General features: G+C 34.3%; 2 protein-coding genes across 3 annotated transcripts; both read left to right on the top strand.

Annotated features, from left to right (window-relative positions):
- The first annotated feature begins 49 nt into the window (after positions 1-49).
- On the top strand, positions 50-10,520 carry LOC138336933 (protein RD3-like). Of its 2 annotated transcripts, XM_069286565.1 has the most exons (3): positions 50-135; positions 1,333-1,433; positions 5,573-10,520. In XM_069286565.1, exon 3 carries the CDS (start codon positions 5,601-5,603, stop codon positions 6,246-6,248), a length of 648 nt encoding a protein of 215 aa, XP_069142666.1. In that variant the 5' UTR covers positions 50-135; positions 1,333-1,433; positions 5,573-5,600; the 3' UTR covers positions 6,249-10,520. The 2 variants fall into 2 exon arrangements, with proteins under 2 accessions (XP_069142666.1, XP_069142667.1); XM_069286566.1 differs by lacking the exon at positions 1,333-1,433 and having other exon boundaries at positions 53-135.
- A 3,134-nt stretch (positions 10,521-13,654) lies between these two features.
- On the top strand, positions 13,655-22,198 carry LOC138336060 (DNA replication licensing factor mcm2-like). The gene is made up of 15 exons (XM_069285342.1): positions 13,655-13,753; positions 14,341-14,552; positions 15,017-15,189; positions 15,300-15,385; positions 15,880-16,054; positions 16,432-16,541; positions 16,804-17,121; positions 17,747-17,881; positions 18,045-18,236; positions 18,398-18,742; positions 18,954-19,277; positions 19,632-19,787; positions 20,188-20,370; positions 20,665-20,820; positions 21,231-22,198. The coding sequence occupies exons 1-15, from the start codon at positions 13,748-13,750 to the stop codon at positions 21,339-21,341; spliced, it is 2,682 nt and encodes an 893-aa protein (XP_069141443.1). The 5' UTR covers positions 13,655-13,747; the 3' UTR covers positions 21,342-22,198.
- Positions 22,199-24,881: the final 2,683 nt, after the last annotated feature.

Here is a 24,881-nt window from a genome sequence, read left to right as displayed (position 1 = left end):
ATGCGATTAGTAGACCAATGAAAAGTGCCGTTGCATCAGGTGTGCGTTCAGTCAACCGGAAATTCAACAATCAACAGCAGTGTAGCATCATCAACAGCAGAAGAAGTGTATTTTGCAGAACTTTATCTCTGAAAGGTAATCTATCGTTATGTTTAAATAAGACTGGCTTCCTACCAGGAATATATATACAACAAATATAGCAGAAAACTAGAATACAAACGAACACATACCTGCAGTTAGAATAATACAAGGACAGGTAAACAACACCTAATATTAAAGGGACAATTCAAAAAAACGAGCTTAGGTAATGTATATATATATATATATATATATGTACACAAATTACTTATAAACATCCCATATGTGCAGAGGATATTATATGTTAATCTGCTTTTATGGCATATTCTCATACTGAATGTTCTCTCCCTGATCCCCATTTTAATCAGTCTAAGAATATAAAATTAAATTTAACCTTTGAATAGGACAAAAATAGTAGGGATAAGAAGGTACCTCATAGCCTTACTTAACGACGCCCGCAGCGGAAGCTATCCCAGAGTGCATCGCGTGTCTACAGTAGAGTACAGTCTAACGACGCCATATTGAAACTACGCTTCGTCCGATGAAGCGATCTAGGCTATAATTCAGGTGATGAACAGAAAATAAACCAAATAGCATAAAGTTTGCTCTTTATTGAAAATGTAATTTATTTGAATAATCCATCACATTTTTCATAATTGTAGAGGTGTTACACTAAAAAAAACGTAATGCTAACTGTGAATGTCCTCATTCTGGCATGATTACTTCCTCGATCGATACAATGGATCGCCCCGTGAAATATTAATATAATAAAACCCACATACTCTGATTTCAATAATTGACCGATTTCCATTTAGTTTTCCAATATTTGTTGCTTGGTAAATTTTAAATGTTAATATATTAAATTGATATAATTTGAACATATTGAACCTTTTGAATTTTCGGAGGTAAAACTGTACACAAATCATCGAAGCTACCCTAAATTTATAATGGCGACGATACCGTTCCGATAGGGTCGTGAAAGATAGCACAATTAAACCCACATACTCTGATTTCAATAATTGACTGATTTCCATTTATTTAGTTTTCAAATATTAATTTTCTATTGATTGAGTTTGTACATATGGAAACTTTTAAAGCTCAAGTACAAGTGTTAACAAATTATCGAAGGTACCCAATATATCATGGCGAAGAGATACAGTGCCGATCGAGCTGTGATAGATAGCATAATTTGATATCTAATTAACGGAAAGTGATTTGCAACTGCTATAATCACAGGTGTCTTAATTTCATCAGGTGAACCGTCGGCCAGAACACCAGGCCACCGCCCCAGGTCATCGCCTCACTTAACTCAACGGGGGTCTATTTACCTGTGTTTGAGTCTCGAAGGCTATGCAGTAAGTTTGTAAATTAGATAATATTTTTAGCCCACCATCATCAGATGGTGGGCTATTCAAATCGCCTTTCGTCCGTGGTCCGTCGTCCGTCCGTCCTTCCGTCCGTCCGTCCGTCCTTCCGTCCGTCCGTCCGTCCTTCCGTCCGTCCGTCCGTCCGTTAACAATTCTAGTTACCGCTATTTCTCTAAAAGTACTGAAGGGATCTTTCTCAAATTTCATATGTAGGTTCCCCTAGGACCCTAGTTGTGCATATTGTATTTTGGGACTGATCGGTCAACAAGATAGCCGCCAGGCAGCCAACTTGGATTTTGATAGTTAAAGTTTGTTACCGCTATTTCTCAGAAAGTACTGAAGGGATCTTTCTCAAATTTCATATGTAGGTTCCCCTAGGACCCTAGTTGTGCATATTGCATTTTGGGACTGATCGGTCAACAAGATGGCCGACCAGCCGCCATCTTGGATTTTGATAGTTAAAGTTTGTTACGGCTAATTCTCAGAAAGTACTGAAGGGATCTTTCTCAAATTTCATATGTAGGTTCCCCTAGGACCCTAGTAGTGCATATTGCATTTTGGGACTGATCGGTCAACAAGATGGCCGCCAGGTAGCCATCTTGGATTTTGATAGTTAAAGTTTGTTACCGCTATTTCTCAGAAAGCACTGAAGGGATCTTTCTCAAATTTCATATGTAGTTCGTTCCCCTAGGACCCTAGTTGTGCATATTGTATTTTGGGACTGATCGGTCAACAAGATGGCCGACCAGCCGCCATCTTGGATTTTGATAGTTAAAGTTTGTTACGGCTAATTCTCAGAAAGTAGTGAAGGGATCTTTCTAAAATTTCATATGTAGGTTCCCCTAGGACCCAGTTGTGCATATTGCATTTTGGGACTGATCGGTCAACAAGATGGCCGACCGGTGGCCATCTTGGATTTTGATAGTTAAAGTTTGTTACCGCTATTTCTCAGAAAGTATTGAAGGGATTGTTCTCAAATTTCATATGTAGGTTCCTCTAGGACCCTAGTTCTGCATATTACATTTTGGGACTGATCAGTCAACAAGATGGCCGACCAGCAGCCATCTTTGGATTTTGATAGTTAAAGTTTGTTACGGCTATTTCTCAGAAAGTATTGAAGGGATTGTTCTCAAATTTCATATGTAGGTTCCCCTAGGACCCTAGTAGTGCATATTGCATTTTGGGACTGATCAGTCAACAAGATGGCCGCCAGGTAGCCATCTTGGATTTTGCTAGTTTAAAGTTTGTTACCGCTATTTCTCAGAAAGCACTGAAGGGATCTTTCTCAAATTTCATATGTAGGTTTCCCTAGGACCCCAGTTGTGCATATTGCATTTTGGGACTGATCAGTCAACAAGATGGCCGCCAGGTAGCCATCTTGGATTTTGATAGTTAAAGTTTGTTACCGCTATTTCTCAGAAAGCACTGAAGGGATCTTTCTCAAATTTCATATGTAGGTTCCCCTAGGACCCCAGTTGTGCATATTGCATTTTGGGACTGATCGGCAACAAGATGGCCGACCGGTAGCCATCTTGGATTTTGATAGTTAAAGTTTGTTACCGCTATTTCTCAGAAAGTATTGAAGGGATTGTTCTCAAATATCATATGTAGGTTCCTCTAGGACCCTAGTTCTGCCTATTGCATTTTGCGACCACCATCTTGGATTTTGATAGTTTAAAGTTTGAAAAGCAGAAAAAAGAAGTGTAAGTTTGAAAAGCAGAGAAAAGATCCCTCTTTCATTTGTCAGACATAGATCAATCTTTGGTGGGCGCCAAGATCCCTCTGGGATCTCTTGTTTATATTTTAAGTCTTTAATGTTATAAGAAGTTTTTATTTATAGTGAAATCTAAGTGAAATGTAAATATTCCGCTTTACCAGAAATTTGAATATAATTCATTTAAATATCTTGCTTTACCAAGCAATTTTTTTTTTACTAAAGCAAAATTGAATTTCCAGGGTTAAACTCATTAAATTTATATGTGTCGTACTTTTCATTCTAACGAATCAAGAAAAGCTTTTATAATATATCATTAATCACCAAAATTTACCAACATTTTGATCATTGCTTACAGAATTTTCAATGCATAGGTTTTAATTTTACAATTTTTCATAAAAAACAACACAGAAATATCTCATCAGTATCTCATCAGTCCAACATCATTGGAAAGCCATTTTTGGCTTATATAGATATATGGTAATATTTACATAAATGGTTAAAGGGACAATTCATTCTACGAGAACATTAAAATTTGTATATATATCGGGAAACCCCCAGTTCTAATGCAAATTAGATCAGTCGGTTTTACTGTGATATGTCAGAAAATCCCATGGTGGTGAAATGCGTGTGAAATGTTCAAACTCACTCGCTGTCCGCCATTACACATTGTGGTCGAATATCTTGTATGCCGAACCCAGTCCCTTGCTCCTAGAGTAATGCTACTTTTGTCTAGAACAGCTCAAATCGCTCTGACAGAAGTGTGTTTACCTTATTAGGTGAATTGTCTTGCCTAAAAAATCATTATATCACCTCCACAGTGGTTATGTAGTTCATTTGTTTAACGTGCGTGACTTTGGCTCGGATATTGGTACAGCGTACATATTGTACCTGCTTAATCGTATTGATCAACGATTTGGAATTTGTCAATATCTTATGTTATATGTTTCATAAGAAATGTAGAACAATACATTTATGCCATATTTTGCTTCTTGGTTATGTAAAAGAATTAGCGTGAGTGAATTGTCCCTTTAAATATACATGCATGAGATTAGCGTCTCTAATGCAACAGTAAAAAAAGCTATGAGATACTTTTCGATGTTTAGTGGTTTGTATATAGTCGTATAGTCATATATAGTAGTAAAATGCCGTACACAGCTTCATGGGCTAACACTATGATAACTCGCCTCTAGCTATTAGTGCGCAGACGCACGGCTTGGTCTCGCGGTAACCGTTCATCCGTTTACGATAACAATAGGTGGGTACGTGATATCGCGAGAACAGCCCTAGTTACTTATCCCAATGATATTTAAATCTTTGCTTTGAATAGGACAAAAAATATATGTTTCAGGTAAACCTAATCTTTACCCCTGACACTTGCTATTTGCTTGATAAAAACAATGCTGTGATCAAAGCAGTTGTTATTGAAGGTTTATTTGTTTATTATACTTTAAGTATCAAGATAAAATTGATAAAATTAAGCCACAATAATGAGGAATAAAAGAAGTTATATGAAAAATTGAATTGGAAATATTTGAGAAAAAAAAATCCCTCAACTGCATGGTCATCCGTTTTCTTATCAGACATTATTTTGCTGTCAACGATGTATTGTTTCAAAAGTGTCACGTGACGTTGTGCTAGTGCTGCAACGATACACTTCCCCCACAATACAATATTTTTTCACGATACTTGTCTCATGATATGATACGTATCACAATATTTGTAAATAATTAATCAGTCAAAAAGTTAATATCTTTTTTCACTCTTTCACTGTTGATTTTACCCCTTCTTTTCCAATAATTCAGAATCCAAAACGCTTCCAATTATATGTGTGATTTTAAAGTTGCAGAATGTTGTTTTAATTCTATAGTAAGTGTCTCCAGGAATTTAAAGTGTTGCCATATTTGTAGGAAGATACTCATAACCGCTCAAAAAATCCAGATTAGCCTGATCCGGAAATTGGTAAGGCGTACCATGATGTAAGACAAAAATACAGGGAACCGAACCGTGTAGATTATATACAGTGATATATCGTCCCATGGTTTGTTGTTGCAGCACTACGTTGTGCTATGCCTCTAACATTGTTGGAGTACTAGTACAACCTACTCTATTTTTTCATTTATGTTACCTAAAACATATACATATATTCTATGTGCAGCATGTATGCTGGTAAGTCAGTCTTCTGGTAAGTCAAAGCCAAAGGCTTACCAGCATGCTAAACATCAATGGTTTAGCCTATCCTGTAAGGTAGATTGCGAAAGCAACTCAGTCGCTGATGGAATGATTCATAAAAAAAATATACCCAGTAGATCTTAAAGACTAAATTATACTCATATTACTGACAGTGATGTAAAAAAATTGTTCTGATTTGACTGAAATACCAAAATATATTTCAACTTCTTTTCTTTGTCAGGTTTGAGGGTTTCAAGAAATGAATAAAGATGATTCCATTAAAAACTGTATGGAATAAATTAACAGCGGATCCGAATCGTCCTCCAGAGAGAGATCAACAGTCACAAGTCAGCGACAGTCTTATGAATGAGCTTGACTATCAGATCAAAGAACTGGAGAAACTAGAAAGAGAAAATGACCTGGATAAGAAGCGCAAAGAAACTGGTGTCGATTACAGCTGGTTAATTAGCAGTCCAACCAAATCCTACGAAATTCCACAACTTGAAAGATTAGAACTCGAAGGCTTATGTTACCAAGTGAAACCAGAGGAAACAGGAAAAGTTCTTAGTCTGTTTAGAGATACTCTGTTCAATGAACCGAAACCAAATGAATTATCACGGCTATTGAGGGCATGCATTCGACAGGTCCTTGACCAGAGGCCAAAAGAAGAGAGCCTCGCCTCATGGGTCACAAAGAGAAGTCTAAGTCTTGGTAGTTTAAGAATCCGTCCAACCTCTTCAAAAGTTTCACCAAGTCCAGGATCTGGGAATGTCCAGGTTGACCCAGAGAGCCAATCCCCTACATTGATACCACATTCCTACCAGAGTCAAGCATTTTATGGCGGCAGAGCAGTTAGCTTACCTGAGTATGCACATAGATATGCCAGGGGTCAAGATGTTGATAGTCTGCCTGTTTGAAGACAAAGTGTAAGACAAATATATGTATAGATGTTCTGATTTATTTCATTTGAGATATTTTTGGTAATACATTATACAATATATATGTATATGGATAAAATGCTTTGACTCTAAAGAAAATTTTTGAAAGTAGGATTTAAAAGATTTAAACACTTTCATTAAAGTATTTTTTGGTAGTAAAATTAAATGAATATTTGAATAAAGGGTAACGTTACATTAAGAGTCAATTAAATTTATAGTGACATTTATATATACCTTATACTAATTTTGAATTCATAAAACCATGTTGATACCATTGATTTTTATTGATATACAATCTGTATTTCATGTTTCTTTTTTACATTCCATAATTTATTATTATTTTATGATTTTTATTTTGATATCTTTTTGGGGTTTTTTTTATAGAAAAATAATGATTGTCTCAGTTTAAGTTTGATTGTTTCAGTATACAGTACCATATTCTACCAAATAAGAGCCCACATCCCTATAAGCGCCCCTTCCCCTTTTTGAGGCCTCGATTTCAATTGCCCAGGTATAAATAAAAACCAGTACTACACAAAACTGTATAGATTTGCAATAATTTCGTCTTATCAGCATTTTTTCATTTTTTTCCATTTTTAAAACGCCCAGGTGCTTATTGGGTTGAATACGGTATTCAAAATGTTTTGTTTAGTTTTGAAAATTAAATATGGTCTTGTTTGTTTAGTATCTGTTTGTAGACAAAACTACACAGTCTACTGCTTACTCTTATATCCAGTCTTAGGATTATTTATGGATTCTGTGTCCTTGTGTCTCCCGTGATTCCATTTTCCATCGATTTTTGTGCCTTTGTCTAGATAAGTATGTCTCACTATTGTACTAAGTGCACATATGCTATATGTACTGCCACAATTAAAGAAGCATGGGCTGCGGTGGCCGAGTGGTTAAGATGTCCTAACATATTACCACAAGCTCTCCACCTCTGGGATGTGGGTTCGAATCTCATGCGGAGCAGTTGCCAAGTACTGACAGCTGGTTGGTGGTTTTTCTCTGGGTACTCCAGCTTTCCTTCACCAACAAACCTGGCACATCCTTACATGACCCTGGCTGTTTATATGACGTTCAACTACTAAAACCCTCAAGAAGCATTTGGAGGTAACTTAGCATAACTATTAAACAATATAACATGGGTTTTTTTTGTATTTATTTGCTTCTTCCAATTTTTCCTGGAGTTATGGCTCTTTTTTGTTTGAATAGCCCATAAATATACAATTTCAATAAAACTTCATAGGATTGTAAAATACAATTTGAAGATATATATGCAGCTAAACAAATTTTAAGCAAACATGTTAGTTACTATAGTCAATTGCATGTTGGTCAATACTTAAATAACAAGACTATGCAGATGTATGTAAATTATTAGAAATAGGGGGCTATGAACTTTAAATGCTGAAATTCATTGAATGAAGGATAGTGATATTCCATCCAAGGAAAAGCCTCAGCTTAGTTTTTTAGTGACTCTGACTCAGAGGGTCAACAGTGAAATATCCTAGAATGACAACGTACCTGGTAGATCTACGATACTTTTGGACAGTATCTTTTAGTCAATCTACAGGTGCACCATTTTCTCTATAGAAGTCTTCAGAGATACAATATAGAAACTGGAATACCCCTATCCTTCATATATACCCACTAGGAAATAATATTTTTCTTTTAATTCACATGTCATTTATAAAAACCTATTTGCTGAAAACGTCACAAATCAGTCTACAGTTAAGACAATACAATGACAACAGCTGATCAAATGAATCATTATGTATGTTTTATTTTGAAATGTAGAATGCTTCAGCTAGTCTATTTGGTTTGTGATTTGTATACTGCTATTATAAGTATTAATCATATTTTGTTTATATATAACAATTGTTTTTTAAAGAGAGCTAATTCTGTTCTAGTCATATTTTTGCAGTTTTGATACTATGTATATGTATAATGTTTATATATTATTTTTACTCAAAAGTCAAAACCGTTCCATTTCAAATAGTACCAGATTTAGTACATGAAATAAAAGATTCTTGATTATACACATGTAAAACCTTGAACCAACTTTGATATCGTCGAAATGATTGTTATTTGTACATTTACTACAAAATTTATTAGATTTAAATATGAACATCGTGAAAGTGTTATGATGATGAATGTAGCTGACATGTGTGAACTTTTATAGTATAGTGTTGTCATGCTGAATTGACAGATAGATGAATATCTGTCTCTGAGATTGTAAAAGCCTATTCTGTATTTGCAAATTACAGAGTTATCAGCCCTTGTTGTTAGGTATTGATTGTGACGATATGTGTTAGCGGGCATAACGTCATATTTTTTTTTGAGAAAACGAAGTGAATTGCACCCACAAAATAATGACACCATAATGGATATCTACCAGCAATGGAGCTAACTCTGTAATATTTTATTGCAAATAAAGAATACCAGAGAAATCTCAGGCATTAGTAGAAATAATGTCTTTGTCTGGTTTAAATCCACTACAAACTTGAATTGTATGTGGAATCCATTTGGAATATTCAGATACAGGAGTTTTGAAATAATAAATGGTGTACCAATAGTCTTACAGTCCGGCAATTGTGACCAAAAAATTACATCAATATATAACGTCACAATGAACCAGATGGTGGGACTAAATTACGGAAATGGTCCTAACGTCGTTTCGGTATGTTGAAGCGGATGTATTATATTTACATGTAAATGGTTAAATGTATATGGTATATGTTTGCAAATATAACACATGACAGCTAGATGACCAAACATTCCTTCTGAAGACATTCACACATAGCTTTTAAAACATTCCCAAAGAAGTAAACCTCTTTTATCAAAATATTTCTTAGAAAGATGGTACTTATGGATGGCCTAATCGTAATATACATGTTTTACGTAGCATAAATATATAGATTCTCGTATTTTGTAAAGATGTTACTTGTACAATCATTGAAATATTTGTTGTATTCACCTAGTCATCATAGGCCTAAGACAGTACAATTCTTTTCTGATACATGTACAACTACCTCCTCTCAAATATACTTTTAATGTAAATGTAAGCATTTATGGTTCATACATGTTCGCAGCATATTGATTTAGGATTTTTATGGTCATTGAAACTGATGATCGATAAACCTGCTTTTAAGTAAATATTTATACTGGAGGATGGTCGCTGGAGTAAATGCTCAGTGGGTGACAGTCACAACATCAATGGAAGGTCATTATAATGAAGGATAACAAAAATGTGATCATTGTTGTTTTGTCCAAATGTTGATTGTCAGTTGTACATATTGGTTTATTATATAGATACATGTCATTGAAAATATTTCTGAAATTAAATTCAATATCATACAGAGGTATGTTCTGAATGAAGGCCTAAATAGTACACAATGTGTATGTTAGAATTGACTATCTGAAATGATTTCTGTAGTGCTGTTCACTTAGGCTGTCGTCACAGGGGCTTGGAACAATATCCCAAACTATAGATCTCTTTATACATGTACCTATATTATAGTTCTCGTTGACAATAATATAGAATGTTGACAAGTATTTGTTCCAAGCCCTTGTGATTATCATTGGACTTAGCTTTGTGTCATAAATTTACAGTTTAGTGCATAATTTAACAAAACTTAAATAGACACAAAGTATATATTTATATAAATACTTTACGATAAGATGTGGAAATAGCAGCTAAATTAGTAGATAGAATTATCTTAAATAAAGTAGCCAAACTGGTTTATTTTTCTATACATTTTTTTCACTACAACGTCATCAAAATAAATATAACTAAAGTCAAAACCTGTGTTTTCATAGTTCAGGGAATTGGATTGTGTAATAAAGAAATGTAAACTTGCTAATATTTGCAAGGGTAATGATGTCGCAAAATTCCCCTAAATTCACAAAATTTAATATGTTTACGTACAGGTATGGTTAGTATCATACACAGGTGTCTGGCACATAATCCCCAATCATTGTGCTTCTATAGATACTTACTTAAAATGGTTGTTTGGAATATTTGTCAGGTCCCTGTGTCTTTCATCAGTTTCTGATGTGATATACAAAAAAAATAATAATTTCAAGTCAAAATATTCGAACCTGTCTCTTCTATTTAATACCATGGATAGAATTTGATTTCATGCCAAAGTTGTTTGAGGTACCGTTATTGTTAGTAAAGTTGTTATATGAAGTTTTTTTCATTACATGTAGATAACTGTTGTACATGTGAAATAAATTGTGGTGCTTGAATAGTTTGTTTTATTTTCTTTTAATTTTTGGATAACTACATGAATGTTCAAAAATACTCTAAAAGTGGATATTTTCGGCTGTTTTGTTTTCGTGTTTTCAAACTATTTTAGGTGTGATAACATTTTCACTAGTCAAGATTTGCTTTTGGTGATGTTAAAATGTGGATACATGTATATTAAAGATCATGGTCCACCGCTGACAAACAGTATTTTCTCTCAATCAAAAACAGGAGCAGACGATTTAGTATTTTTCTTCAGTTACAAAAGTTTCTTATTTTACACCATTACCACCATTGGAAAGTTTGAGCTTCTAATTAACTTCAGGTAAAATATTAAAAATAATTAATTGCATCCAAAAAAATATCTGTGGCACTTAATGCCCTATATGGAATGGAGCATTGCTTGTGTATTCACCAAAAGGAAAATGAAATATTTTATATTAGTTTTTGCGTTAGTTAGACATATACACAATTAAATACCAATTTCTCTTCAAATAATTATTATCGTTTATGCTCTGTTGGCGATGGAGTATCTTTAATCAAAAAAGGTTTGATGTAATCGAAATAAGGGAAATTTTTAATAATGCAATTCTACTTTTACAGTGTTGCAACTGCATGATGAATTTTGAAGAAAATATCAATGTAATGACCATAAAAATAGTCACAGTAGCTTCTCATTGCCTACTCCACCATCTAGAAATTATGTGTCCCTAAAGTCATCCTCAATACTCCAGGGTTTACTATCACTGATGTCATATCCACTCCTGGAGTATCTCGTAGTAAAACTGGACCAATCACAGCCCTGCGGAGAATTCATTTGAATTTTACAGTGGTGTAACGCCCTGCATCAAAAGAATACAGTCAACTACAATGTACTGTTATACGATTCATTTGAAAAAAGAATTGATGGGAAATTCGATAAAATGGCTTGACTAGAAAAATATATTTGCAATTACAAGGAAACAATCACAAATATTGATAGCAAAAAATTTTAATTTCGAATTCAAAGAGAATTTTTTTGTTGTAAATTTTCAAACACTTTAACAAAATTATTTGCCTCCTAATTATAACCAACCATTTTGGCCAAATCGAAATTGAGGAAATTTTTGAAACCATGCTATTTCTAAAACATTTTGCATAACTCAATCCTCGATGCTCCATGGATTACAATCGCATAACATCAGTGATAGTATTCCCTGGAGTTTCGAGAATGAGGTAACCCATGCTTAGACAATTTATGTTTCTACATGAAGTAATTCAATGAGAGTCTCTTCAAGACAACAAAATCCACTTTTATTAAATGTGTGTTCATTTGAAGGGATGGATGTGGAATCTATATAACATAGACATTTTATCTAAAGTATTCTATAATTGTACAACATCTGGAGTTTCGAGGATGAGGTAACCCATGCTTAGACAATTTATGTTTCTACATGAAGTAATTCAATGAGAGTCTCTTCAAGACAACAAAATCCACTTTGATTAAATGTGTGTTCATTTGAAAGGATGGATATGGAATCTATATAACATAGACATTTCGCATAACATCAGTGATAGTATTCCCTGGAGTTTCGAGAATGAGGTAACCCATGCTTAGACAATTTATGTTTCTACATGAAGTAATTCAATGAGAGTCTCTTCAAGACAACAAAATCCACTTTGATTAAATGTGTGTTCATTTGAAGAGATTGATGTGGAATCTATATAACATAGACATTTCGCATAACATCAGTGTATGTAATCCCTGGAGTTTCTCGAGAATGAGGTAACCCATGCTTAGACAATTTATGTTTCTACATGAAGTAATTCAATGAGAGTCTCTTCAAGACAACAAAATCCACTTTGATTAAATGTGTGTTCATTTGAAAGGATGGATATGGAATCTATATAACATAGACATTTTATCTAAAGTATTCTATAAATGTTATTCATTTGAGAAAAGGCATGTGTATTTGAATTATCAATGCCCTATAACGTCGCTTGATAATTTCCAATGGGAGAGTGTCTTCCAGAGCAAGAAGTTTCCTTTCAATATATCTCTTGCTCCTTGTCCTTCAATACATATTGTTTAGATGATAATGTCATACAGCCTTCATTCTCCTAATAAGTTCTTAGATAAACTTTTCTTTGTCTCCCTTCCTTATCTTATCCACAGTCTGTGATAGTTATTTCTAGGATAAAGATGATCATTAGTATGAGAAGTTCGCTAAACCTGCCTATGTTATTGTTTTTTTTTTTTTTTTTTAAATTTTGATTAATATATATGCAAAAATTAATAAATAAAATAAATGAAAAACAGCCTAATAATGTATGCAGGTTTAGCGGACTATAGTATGGGCTCCTAATATCTGGATAATGGAAAGTTCAAATGGGACATTTTTCTTATTCATCAGTGCTGAAAAAATGCTTACAAAACTACACAGATCCTAGCAGTGCTTCTAATTTACAGATTATTTCCCATAAAGATATATAAAAATGAAAAAGTCTGCCAATGAATTTGCAAAGATATATTCATCTGTAACGGAAAACTAACCAACTAAACCCCCATGACCAAATTCAGTGGCGTGAAAAATAGGTGGTGTTCCAAGGTTATGAAAATACACATCTTAATGGATTTAAACAATTCTTCCCATTTGGCAAATACAAAATGACAATAACTTGATTAATTCTATTTGAATGGTTTGTATGTACATTTTAAATGAATATTATAACAGCTTTGAAGAAACACATTGTCGATTCCTCTGATGCTGAACATAGTGGAGTTTAGACGCTCCATGTGTTTTGGAAGGTGGGAAGAAACAATACCATGGCAAATGAAGATTGACATTCAAGTTGAGTTTTTACTTACTCTTATCTCATTAAATACAATACACTATAACAGTATATGTTTCCATTTCTTCAAACAGTTTCGAAACAATATTTATTATATAAAAACTGAAGGTAATCTTATTATTTCAATTATTCTTACAGCGGGTAGATTACAAAAATAGGAATAGAAAATAACTATATCTCATGGAGAAAAATAAAAATAAATATTATACTCCCCCAGATGGGATCGAACCCTCATTGCTGACAGTGTGAGGTGCGTAGCGAATATAATGCTAGTACTATACGTATGTAAAAGTCCGAGAGCTAGTTCCGAACGTTATTTGACCCATGACCTTAAGGTCATGAACCTTTATTTCCCGCGCTTAACCATCACGTTGTTTACGAAGACACAATAAACAGGATGGCGGTGAGTGTAATATTTTGTCTGGAATATGCATTGATAATATAATTTATCATGTTTGCAATAAGACTTTACTGCTGTTTTGTAGTTCTAATGTAATTTAAATGCTGTTTCGTTTGTTTATTATGAACAATAAATGAAAAATAGCCGATTTGTGTCAGCTCGGTCACGCCGTTTTCTCCTCATTCATTTTGATGAGGATACAGTTGAAAAGAAAAGTTATTAAATTGGTTTAGTCTTGGCATATATCATATATGTTTATATTTCTAAACAAAGTACAACTGTCGTTAATTTCCAAATCAACATTTTCAAAGCATAGATCTATTATAACAAACTTTGGAAAAAAAACTTTTCGTGGCTGGCACATGTGCAACTGCAAGCGGCATTATTTCGACTGAACAGATGAAGTCTTCATTGAAAAATGCAACCAGAAATCCAAGAGATCCACCAGCTGTACATATGTAGCTAGGGGCTATATTTCTGGGAATTAAGGAAAGTTGGAACTTCAACCTTTATTTTAAACAATGTAAACAATGTTATCACACTTGTTGATTTTGATAATTACTTAAACAAAAAGAAATTAAAAATTTTAGGAAGAAACTTCATCAGATCCGTTCTCCACGGCCACCAGTCCATCCAGGCCCTCGTCAAGAGCTAGAGGAGGGAGGAGAATTGATCCAATCACCTCGAGTCCGGGTCGAGATCTGCCTCCTTTTGAGGATGAGTCTGAACTCCTGGGAGATCCAGCTGGAGAGGAGGAAGAGGAACAAGATGGAGAGGAACTCTTTGGTGACCAGCTTGAACAGTTAGCATCATATACACATTGATATAGATACTTATCATCATGCATTGACATACTTTTCATAATTTTAACTACAATTTACTGCATACTTATATACTAACCGGAGAATAGCCTACAAGAAGCGAATTTAGGCATTTTCTGTGATTTTGTAAAACAAGATTAAATTAATTCTTGATCACCTGCACTGGAACTTTACCTGCCGGTTATGCGTTGATATAAAACTTGAACAAGTAAATTGTGCAACCAGAATAATGTGCAAGTCTATAATAGAAATAATTAAATGATACAAAGAAGTGTCAATTGACCAACTTGCAATGATATATAATTTCTTTTCAAATAGGCATATAGCGAAAGGTTAGTTTGTTTAAAAATTATTTGTTATGGGAGTTGGTATACCTTTGCAGCTATTGACCTTCTACTGTTCTGTTATTATAAGATGATATTTGAGGTAATTAATTAATTTACAGGGACTATCGAGCTATACCAGCACTGGACGTGTACGATCAGGAAGGACTGGATGACGATGCAGATTTTTCAGACCTTTCTGAGACGGCACGACAAGCTGCTGAACGAGAAATACGACAGAGAGAGAGAGAGGAGGGAATTCTTACAGGACGTATGAGGAGAGGATTAATGTATGGTAAGGAAAAAAATTCATCAATTTCTCACATTTAACTCGTTCAGATATTTAAAAAACACAACATTACTCTGTATTCTTTATTCATCAATGATCCAAAATCCTAATTACAGAAGAGTCAGATGAGGAAGATGAGGCAGCTCCACGTAAAAGACGACGAGCTGAGCGAGCCGCCGAGGGTGAAATGGAGGATGATGAGGTTAACAATTAGTTCTCCACACAATATTTCACATTTTTATTTTTATTTTTATTTGCAATTTTTCAAGTCCCAGTTATAAAAATAATGTTTGAGAAAAGGACAAAAGGACCAGATTGTTAATTTCAATAAATTGATCCATTTTATAAAATAGGTATCTCTTTTAACACTCAGTTTTAGATAATGAAACCATATTATTCATGTTTTGTTATTTCAACATATTCACAATCAAAGTCTGTTGTATATTCACAAATATGTTTTACACAATTATTCGCAAAACATTTGAATTCACAATTTAGTTCCAGTGTGAAATTACATGAGCATTTGATCTGCGAAAATAAAGCAGTTTACAGGATATCTTTGTTTTCAATTTGTGCTACAGTGCTATAATATTGATTTAATAGTTAGCTCCTGAAAATGAAATAAAAACCAAGATAAATGTAGATCACATTCGTAGATTATATTCAGTTAGTTAACTGTTGTTGATTCTCCTGCAGATGATTGAAAGTATTGAGAATCTAGAAGACATGAAGGGACATACTGTGAGAGAATGGGTATCTATGTTGGGACCAAAGACAGAAATTAAAAACAGATTTAAGAACTTCCTACGGACATTTGTGGACTCCAAAGGACATAATGTGTACAGAGAAAAAATTCGACAAATGGTGGAAGGTATAATGATTTCTCTATCTTCAATTTTAATTGAAAAGTGATATATGTTAGGAAACAAAAATGCAAATGGTAATATCAACTGAAAGGTAAAATCATTAATGCGTCTTGGCAAATAAGTCTTTGAAGGATCACAGTAATGTGTAATAAGAATACTTTGAGAAAATTCTTGCCTTTTGCACAACACATGATCACATCTAATTATGAAAGTTAAATTTAGGTAGCTTCCTTGCTTTTAAGATGTACAGTATATCATCTGACCATATTAATGTCTAAAGCAATTATTTTTGTTGTTCAAAATTATGTCTCCATCAAACCTTCGATGTAAATTCTTTGAAATTATTCTCCTTTGATTCATTGGTACATTATTATGTTTCTAGCTAACAAAGAAAGTCTCATCATTGACTACAACATGCTGGCATCAGTAGAACAGGTGTTGGCCTATTTTCTGCCTGAGGCTCCCACGGAAATGTTACAGAACTTTGATGAGGTAAGTCAAAGTCTGTGAGTAATAAATAAAATAGTAAATACTGTTCCTGCCACTAGGCTCCATCAGACATTGATGAAGTAAGTCCTGTAGAGTTCAAAATTATAGTAATAAAAACAGTTGAAGTAAGATTTAGTTTCATTGGAAAGTTTAGTGGTTGTATACTGCTTATTGGAGTAAACGTTAATAAATTGGCATAATATCATTTTAATTTGGGCTGATACTTGCTTGTCATTAAACCTAAAAAAATATCTTTTCTTATCAGGCTGCAAAAGATGTTGTATTGAGTATGTACCCAAATTACGAGAAGATCGTCAAGGAGATCCACGTACGGATTGGGGAGTTGCCGCTGATAGAAGAACTTCGTTCTCTCCGCCAGCTCCACTTGAACCAGCTTATCAGAACAAGTGGTGTGGTGACGAGCTCGACAGGTGTGCTACCCCAGCTCAGTGTTATTAAGTATGACTGTAACAAATGTAACTTTATCCTCGGTCCATTCTACCAGTCTCAAAACAACGAGGTGAAGCCGGGATCCTGTCCAGAATGTCAGTCTACCGGACCCTTCGAAATCAACATGGAACAGGTAATAATCTTCAACTCTGTAATGAAGTCAAGACCACATGCCATCCTTGAAGTGGCTACAAGATGAGGAGTAGACATATCATTTTAATACAAGTATTCTATTGTATGTACATATATCGAAAGATAATTAAAATGCTATTTAAACTAATTAATAATAATGGAATTTGATACCAGTCACTGTGTATTGGATTTCAATCTGGACATCTAAAGCATCAGTATTGTTGAAATTCACAGATACAAACAAAGGTTCTTGTAGTTAAAGCATCCAGTTTAGTAAAACTAATAATGATATCTACCAATTTCATAGATTAATCCACAACTGTCTGTATACCACAAAGTTAGCAGAACTGATATTAATGTTCATCTCTTACAGACCATTTACAAAAACTATCAGAGAATCACGCTACAGGAGAGTCCAGGAAAGGTTCCTGCCGGAATTGGATTTCAATCTGGACATCTAAAGCATCAGTATTGTTGAAATTCACAAATACAAACAAAGGTTCTTGTAGTTAAAGCATCCAGTTTAGTAAAACTAATAATGATATCTACCAATTTCATAGATTAATCCACAACTGTCTGTATACCACAAAGTTAGCAGAACTGATATTAATGTTCATCTCTTACAGACCATTTACAAAAACTATCAGAGAATCACGCTACAGGAGAGTCCAGGAAAGGTTCCTGCCGGACGGTTACCAAGATCGAAGGATGCCATTTTACTGGACGACCAAGTGGACATGTGCAAACCTGGAGATGAAATAGTAAGTCAGATAAGAGAAAAATAGAATTAAAGTAAGATAATACAATATTATGGTAAAGCAAACCTATTTATAAAAAAATCACTTTAAAAAAGAAAAGGGGAACAATTTATGTAGTTTAGAGAATGTTTGAATATTTCTATGAGTATATTCTTTTCTGTTGCAGGAGCTGACAGGAATTTACCACAACAACTACGACGGCTCTCTTAATGTCGCCAACGGATTCCCAGTGTTTGCCACAGTTATCCAAGCTAACCACATCACAAAGAAAGATGACAAAATGGCTGCCAGCTGTTTAACAGATGAAGATATCAAAGCCATCATTCAGTTATCAAAGGATGAAAGAATAGGGGAGAGGGTATGCCACATTTACAAAACTTAACTTTTGATTTCATTTAGTGATTCTAATCTTTTTACCAAATTCTCGTATCAAAATGTTGAACAAAATATTTGTTATCTAAAAATGTAAGCATTTGGACATTATACATTTGCTTACTTTTTTTGGATTGTGTATTTCAGATTTTCGCTAGTGTTGCACCATCCATATATGGTCATGAGGATATTAAACGTGCCTTGGCTTTGTCCATATTTGGTGGTGAGGCTAAGAACCCTGGCGGTAAACATAAAGTGAGAGGGGACATTAATGTTTTATGTTGTGGTGACCCTGGTACAGCCAAATCACAGTTCCTTAAATATGTAGAAAAGACTGCACCAAGAGTTGTATTTACTACCGGTCAAGGAGCCTCGGCAGTGGGTTTGACCGCCTATGTCCAACGGAACCCTATTTCTAAGGAGTGGACGTTGGAGGCCGGAGCCCTAGTGTTGGCTGACAAGGGGATCTGTGTTATTGATGAGTTTGATAAGGTACAGTATTTTTTTCACCATGATATATGATAAAACTAAACAGCAACATAGAACAATTTTTATTTCTAAATAAACAAATGAATGAAATGAAATAATAGAATCATTTGATGATGCTCATTTGAATTAACAGATAAAACTTTGAAACGGATACAACTTTGAATACTTGAATGAAATAATTGAATAATTTGACAGTACTTGTTTGAATACACAGATGAATGACGCCGACAGAACAAGTATACACGAGGCCATGGAACAGCAGACTATCTCTATCTCCAAAGCTGGTATAGTTACCTCCCTTCAGGCAAGGTGTGCAGTGATCGCCGCAGCCAACCCCATCGGGGGTCGGTATGACCCTTCACTCACATTCTCAGAGAATGTTGATCTGACAGAGCCCATCGTGTCTCGATTTGACGTTCTGTGTGTAGTAAGAGACACTGTCGACCCAATCCAGGACGAGAGGCTTGCCAGGTTTGTGACAGGAAGTCACATTAAACATCATCCTGATGCTAGCGAGGCACAAGTCGATGAAAATCTGGTGAGTCTAAAATGTAACAACTATGTATAAAATCAGTCTGAACTCTTAGGCTGTTATGCAACGAGTTTTCGTGTTATTACAATATTCTGTTATAGAATATATAAAGGATCTTTTTAACTTTGACTGAATTCCTTAAATCTAATATAAAAAAAATCAGTATTCTATGATTTTAACATATAGATTATCAATATACTCTCTGTTTCATTTTCGACAAATATTATAGCAAATTTTAGCCATCTCCAAACAAACACAAAACACATTTAAGTTGATTCTTGCTTCAAAATTATAAATAGAGAATGATCAGATTGATTGCTTGAAATGTGTCCCTTAAATGTTGTATTTGATTGATATCAGAACATGCTGAACACCAACTCCTCTGTGGAGCCCCTCCCCCAGGAGCTGCTCAAGAAGTACATCACGTACTGTAAGGACAAGGTACATCCCAAACTTCACCAGATGGATCAAGATAAAATCGCAAAGATGTACGCAGAACTACGAAGAGAATCCATGGTAAGTTCTTTGTTGGATTTCTTGTGACATGGTGGTTTAATCATTTGTCATTCACCTGCCTGATCACATGAGGTTTAAGAATAACTGACTTTAATAGAATAAAAAGCTGTAGCAATAGAGTCGCTGAAATTTCTTTTGTAGACGTTCAAGAATTTAGAATTTAAATCACTTTCAATGCAAGAGAACATGGCAAAATACTACACCCTGTAAAATGTGATGGAATGAAAAAAATTATAGGACAAGGAAGTAAACCTAACTGTGTAGACAATTTTCAAGTCAATCTGTACCTTGATCAAGACATACATAATACATGTTCACAGAATATAAGAGTACAAATTATACCAGGAATGGAATTATAGAAATATTGTTTTTTACTAAAACTCTGTGTTGTGTTCTTTAGTCCACTGGTAGTATTCCCATCACAGTTCGTCACATAGAATCTATGATTAGGATGGCGGAGGCTCATGCCAAGATGCATCTCAGAGATTATGTAAATGAAGATGACGTTAACATGGCGATCCGCATCATGCTTGAGAGCTTCATTAGTACCCAGAAGTTCAGCATCACAAGGACCATGAGGAAGGTAAGAATAACAGCCAGTTTGACAAATTCTATTTCTGAAATGTTGGTAAGAATTGGTAGTGAAATCTGAAATATAGGTGATGGTGATATTTATTTTGTACCTGTTAATCTGTTTCTATATGGGTTATAGATGTTCAATCACATTACTAACTCTCATAACACTTTATAAATCATAAAAAAAGAGAAGGGGGATTTTTTTTCATTGATATAAAAATAATTGCAATTATATTACATTTGAATTGATAAGAATGAAACTACACTTCTGTTGACTTATTTTCATGCCATTATTTTTCAGACCTTCAGTCGCTACCTTTCCTTCAGAAAGGACAACAATGAGCTGCTTCTCTTCATCCTTACCCAGCTGGCTGCCGACCAGATGTCATTTAACAGGAACAGGTTCGGCATGGAGCAGGAGTCGATTGAAATCTCGGAGAAAGATCTACAGGATAAGGTTGGTTTTCCTGTTCATATGGTATTAGTAAATGCAGTGTATAAAGATCAATGTATAAGATTACTCGTTATTAAATCCAGAAATTCTCTATGTATTGGCAAATTACTCTTTCCAGTGAATAAATCATTTTCTTTATTACATCAGTTTTAAACTGGTATAATGAAATGGGTTAAGATGTAAAGAATAACCTTCAAAAACCAAGAATTACCGTAATATTCTAGCAAAGAAAGTGTTATAATATTTGAAAATGTTAAAAAATGTTATTGAAATTAAAATATTTGCTTTGAATTAAATTGTTTCTTTTAGAGACTTTGTGTCAGAGGCATGCTAAACTAAATTTTTCTGTAAATAGACAACACTTTTGATAACACATTAGTACTATTTACTTATATTGCCGATCTGTTTTCCAGGCACGGCAGATAAACATTAGCAACTTGGCCTCCTTTTACGACAGTGACATCTTCAAGTCAAATCGGTTCTCTCGTGATTCTAAAAGGAAGGTGATCATCCAAAGTGTGTGAAGTGGTCAGGGTTAAAGTGACGAAACAGAGGAATGTGTTGTAAATGGACAACCGACATTACTGAACATCTTTATAGAGAATGTATCATCTGTATGCCCTGCACAGATGTTGTCTCTTTGATATTTGAAAAGATTTACTAACAATTGGCTATACAACAGAAAGTATACCATCACAAAAATTCAAGCATGGAGCGATTTTTTGAAAGACAACGGAAATTGTAACTGTGACAAAAAGAAAATCGCTTTAGTCTTTGATTTATGAACGATCTATTAAGATTTGCTATATACCAGACACCAAATATCAAGCATGGAGTAATTTTTTGAAACAAAAGGAAAATAATGTGTTATGCGAAATGTAACAGACTTAAAATTTCCATTCACTTCAGTAAATTGCAAGAATGTGCTACAAAAAAGATACAGCAGATTCAAATCATGCTGTAAATAAATTACAATTATGTGCTACAGGTATGTATACCCATACATACAAGTATTGTTGTACATAGATAGCAAGAAGATAGCAGACAATATTCCCGGACCCGGACGCGTAAACTCAAACGGATCATGTTGTAAAATTTATAAAGTAGTTGTTCAGGTTTTGGGAAAGGGGGGTGTAAATTGTTAATAATTTACTTCGGACTGTGATGTTGTGTATATAGACATGTATGTACCTTAATGATACAATGCATATGACTATCTGTATCCTTGGATTTGGCACGTATCTTATTGTCATCAATTGAATTATTTAAGATTTTTATTATGGATTCAACTATGTATTTTGTCAGAATAAAAGGATCAATTTTGGAATTTGTGAACTCAGAACTATGAAATATTCATTCGTAATAAAATGCAGTCATTCAATTTTTGAAGTCTTTGAAGTTGTCTTTTAGAACAAAATTATTTTTAATTGGCCGATTTGATAATAGTTTTCAGTTCCTGTATTATGCATGGATACTGTCATCAGAATTTCATTTATTGGTATGATTCTTACTGAAATAAACAAATATGCCAAGAAAGTCTCGAGAATCCTTGGAAACTTTTACAGGAATAACCCATTACAATAGTTGGCATAAAATCTTTGTTTTTCAAACGTGAATGCACATTTTGACCTTTTGCAATCATCTTATGTCGTCCATGAACTCAATAACTTGAGTAAATTTAAACCGAGCTAAATGAAACTGTGTGTAGACTAACATTGGAACGATCTCATAAGAATTCAAAAATCAGCTTGATTGGACAGTAATTTACAGAGTTATTGAACTTTGCACTAACATTTATTGTTGAACCTTTTGAACGGGATGGCTTTAGTAAATATATAAACCAAGCTTAATTATACTTTGTGTAGACCAACATTGGAAAGATCTCAGATGAGTTGGAAAACAGCTTGATTCCACAGTTAATAACGGAGTTATTATTTTATGTAGACTAACATTGGGAAGATCTCGGACGAGTTTAAAAATCAGCTTTTGACGATTTATGGAGTTATTGCCCTTTGCAATAATTATTATTGAACCTTGTGAACACAGTAATGTGAGTAAATATGCACTAAGATTGATGAAACTTTGTATGTAGACCTGTTAGATGTATGTTCCCATTTCGTAAACAAAAGACATCAGTTAGCTAGTAAGTTATGTATATAACTTATTTGTATCAAATATAAGGGGACCGTTAAGGCTTATGGACCTCTTGTTAGGTCACCTGAGACGAAGAGTGACCTATTCTAATCGTCGTGTGTTCGTAAACAATTTACATTTTCGACTTCTCAAAAACAGCTGAAGCAATTTCAATGAAATTTTGCACAAACCTGAAGCAAAAGGATTAATCCGACAATCTAAATTGTGAATTATAAGACCCCCACCCCCCAGGGGGCTGTGGGAGGGGTAAAATTGACTAAAATTTCAAAAATCTTCTTCTCCACTCACAGATGTGGTAGAATCAAATACTCTTCATAGATAGAAAGGTCTCAAGGCCCTGTACAAAAACTGTGAATTATATGACCCCGGGGTCTCGGGTTTCCCCCTGGGAAGGGTTACTATAGTTTATATAGTGAAAACACATTTTGGAGCATTATTTGATCATTTACAATAGGATATTAGTCAAATGTTGTCAGAATTATCCCTATGAATGGCCATTGAAACCTATTAACAAATTTTCGATGACTGACTCTTAGGGACGGGGCCAAAAGGGGTCAAATAGGCTAAAACTTCCAAAATCTTCTGAAATTCTGGAACTGGTAGAATCAAATACTCTTCATAGATGGAAAGTTCTTAAGGACTTCACAAAAATTGTGAATAAAATGACCCTGGGGTCTTGTGTTTCTTCCTGGGGAGGGGGTCAAGTTTACTATAGTTTATATAGGAAAAACACATTTGTGAATTTTATTTGCTTATTTTTCATAGGAAATTAGTCAAACTGGTTTAGAATTTTTAGCCTGAGATAGCATTTTAACTTCATATCCATATTGGTCCTAGCCCACCCGCAGGGGCCAAAACTTCAAAAAATTTCTTCTGAATTCAGATTTGATGGAAACATCATACTCTTCATAGATTGGAAGGTCTTAAATCCCTTTACAAAAATTGTGAATTTCATGGCCCTGGGATCTCAGATTTTCCCCTGGGGAGGGAGTCAAATTTACTATAGTTTATACAGGAAAAACACATTTATGAACATTATTTTCTTAGTTTTACATAGGAAATTAGTCAAACTGGGTTAGAATTATTAGCCTGAAATAGCAATTTAACACCATATTCATATTTGTCCTGGCTGACCACCAGAGGGGCAGGGCCAAAATGGGTCAAAATGACTAAAGTTTCAAAAATCTGCTTCTGAATTCACAGGTTTGATAAAACCAAATAATCTTCATAGATTAAAAAGTGACATTTATCACTGACACTGACTGACTTCTAGTTTGGTTTTGTTGTTTAACGTTGGCAAAGCAAATTGGAAATTTAAACATAAGGTTTGGTAACATAATACATTAATTAACTATCAAAATGAAAAACAAAAAATAAAAATTCTAATATGAAGGTTCAACTTTAAGGTTTATTCTAATTCGTAAATACTTTTTACAGATTTGAACCAACTTTGCAATGCTCTTTCTGTAGCAGCACTCAGGTGACCGTCAAGGCCACTTGGGCCTCTTGTTTCAAGATCGATGCATACCTGTAAGTCATCCCAACGTTTAGTCACAAGGGACTTTATTTAAAATGTGTTTTTCAAGATAGCATCATGGTGACCCCCTCGGATTTCAGATTGACCTGGAAAATAACGGGTTTGGACGATGTCTGGATCATTTGGGTCAGTTCCAGCTAAACCACACTGGTAGAATTCAAAGAGAAGAGTTTAAAATGTATTTTTAAGATGTTTGTGGCCATTTGGATCAACCTGAAGAATAAAAACACTTTGTTGTGATCATGTCAGGAAAGTTTCGGCTCGATTCTAATGGTTGGAACTTGAGAAGAAGTTTAAAATGTATAAGGTTTCCAGATGAGGCATGATGAGGCCTAACCCATCGAATCCAATGAACTAAAAAGAAACTAAAGTA

The sequence above is a fragment of the Argopecten irradians genome, chromosome 12 (assembly GCF_041381155.1).
Source record: "Argopecten irradians isolate NY chromosome 12, Ai_NY, whole genome shotgun sequence".
NCBI lineage: Eukaryota > Metazoa > Mollusca > Bivalvia > Pectinida > Pectinidae > Argopecten > Argopecten irradians.
This window is presented reverse-complemented; position numbering and strand designations above follow the sequence as displayed.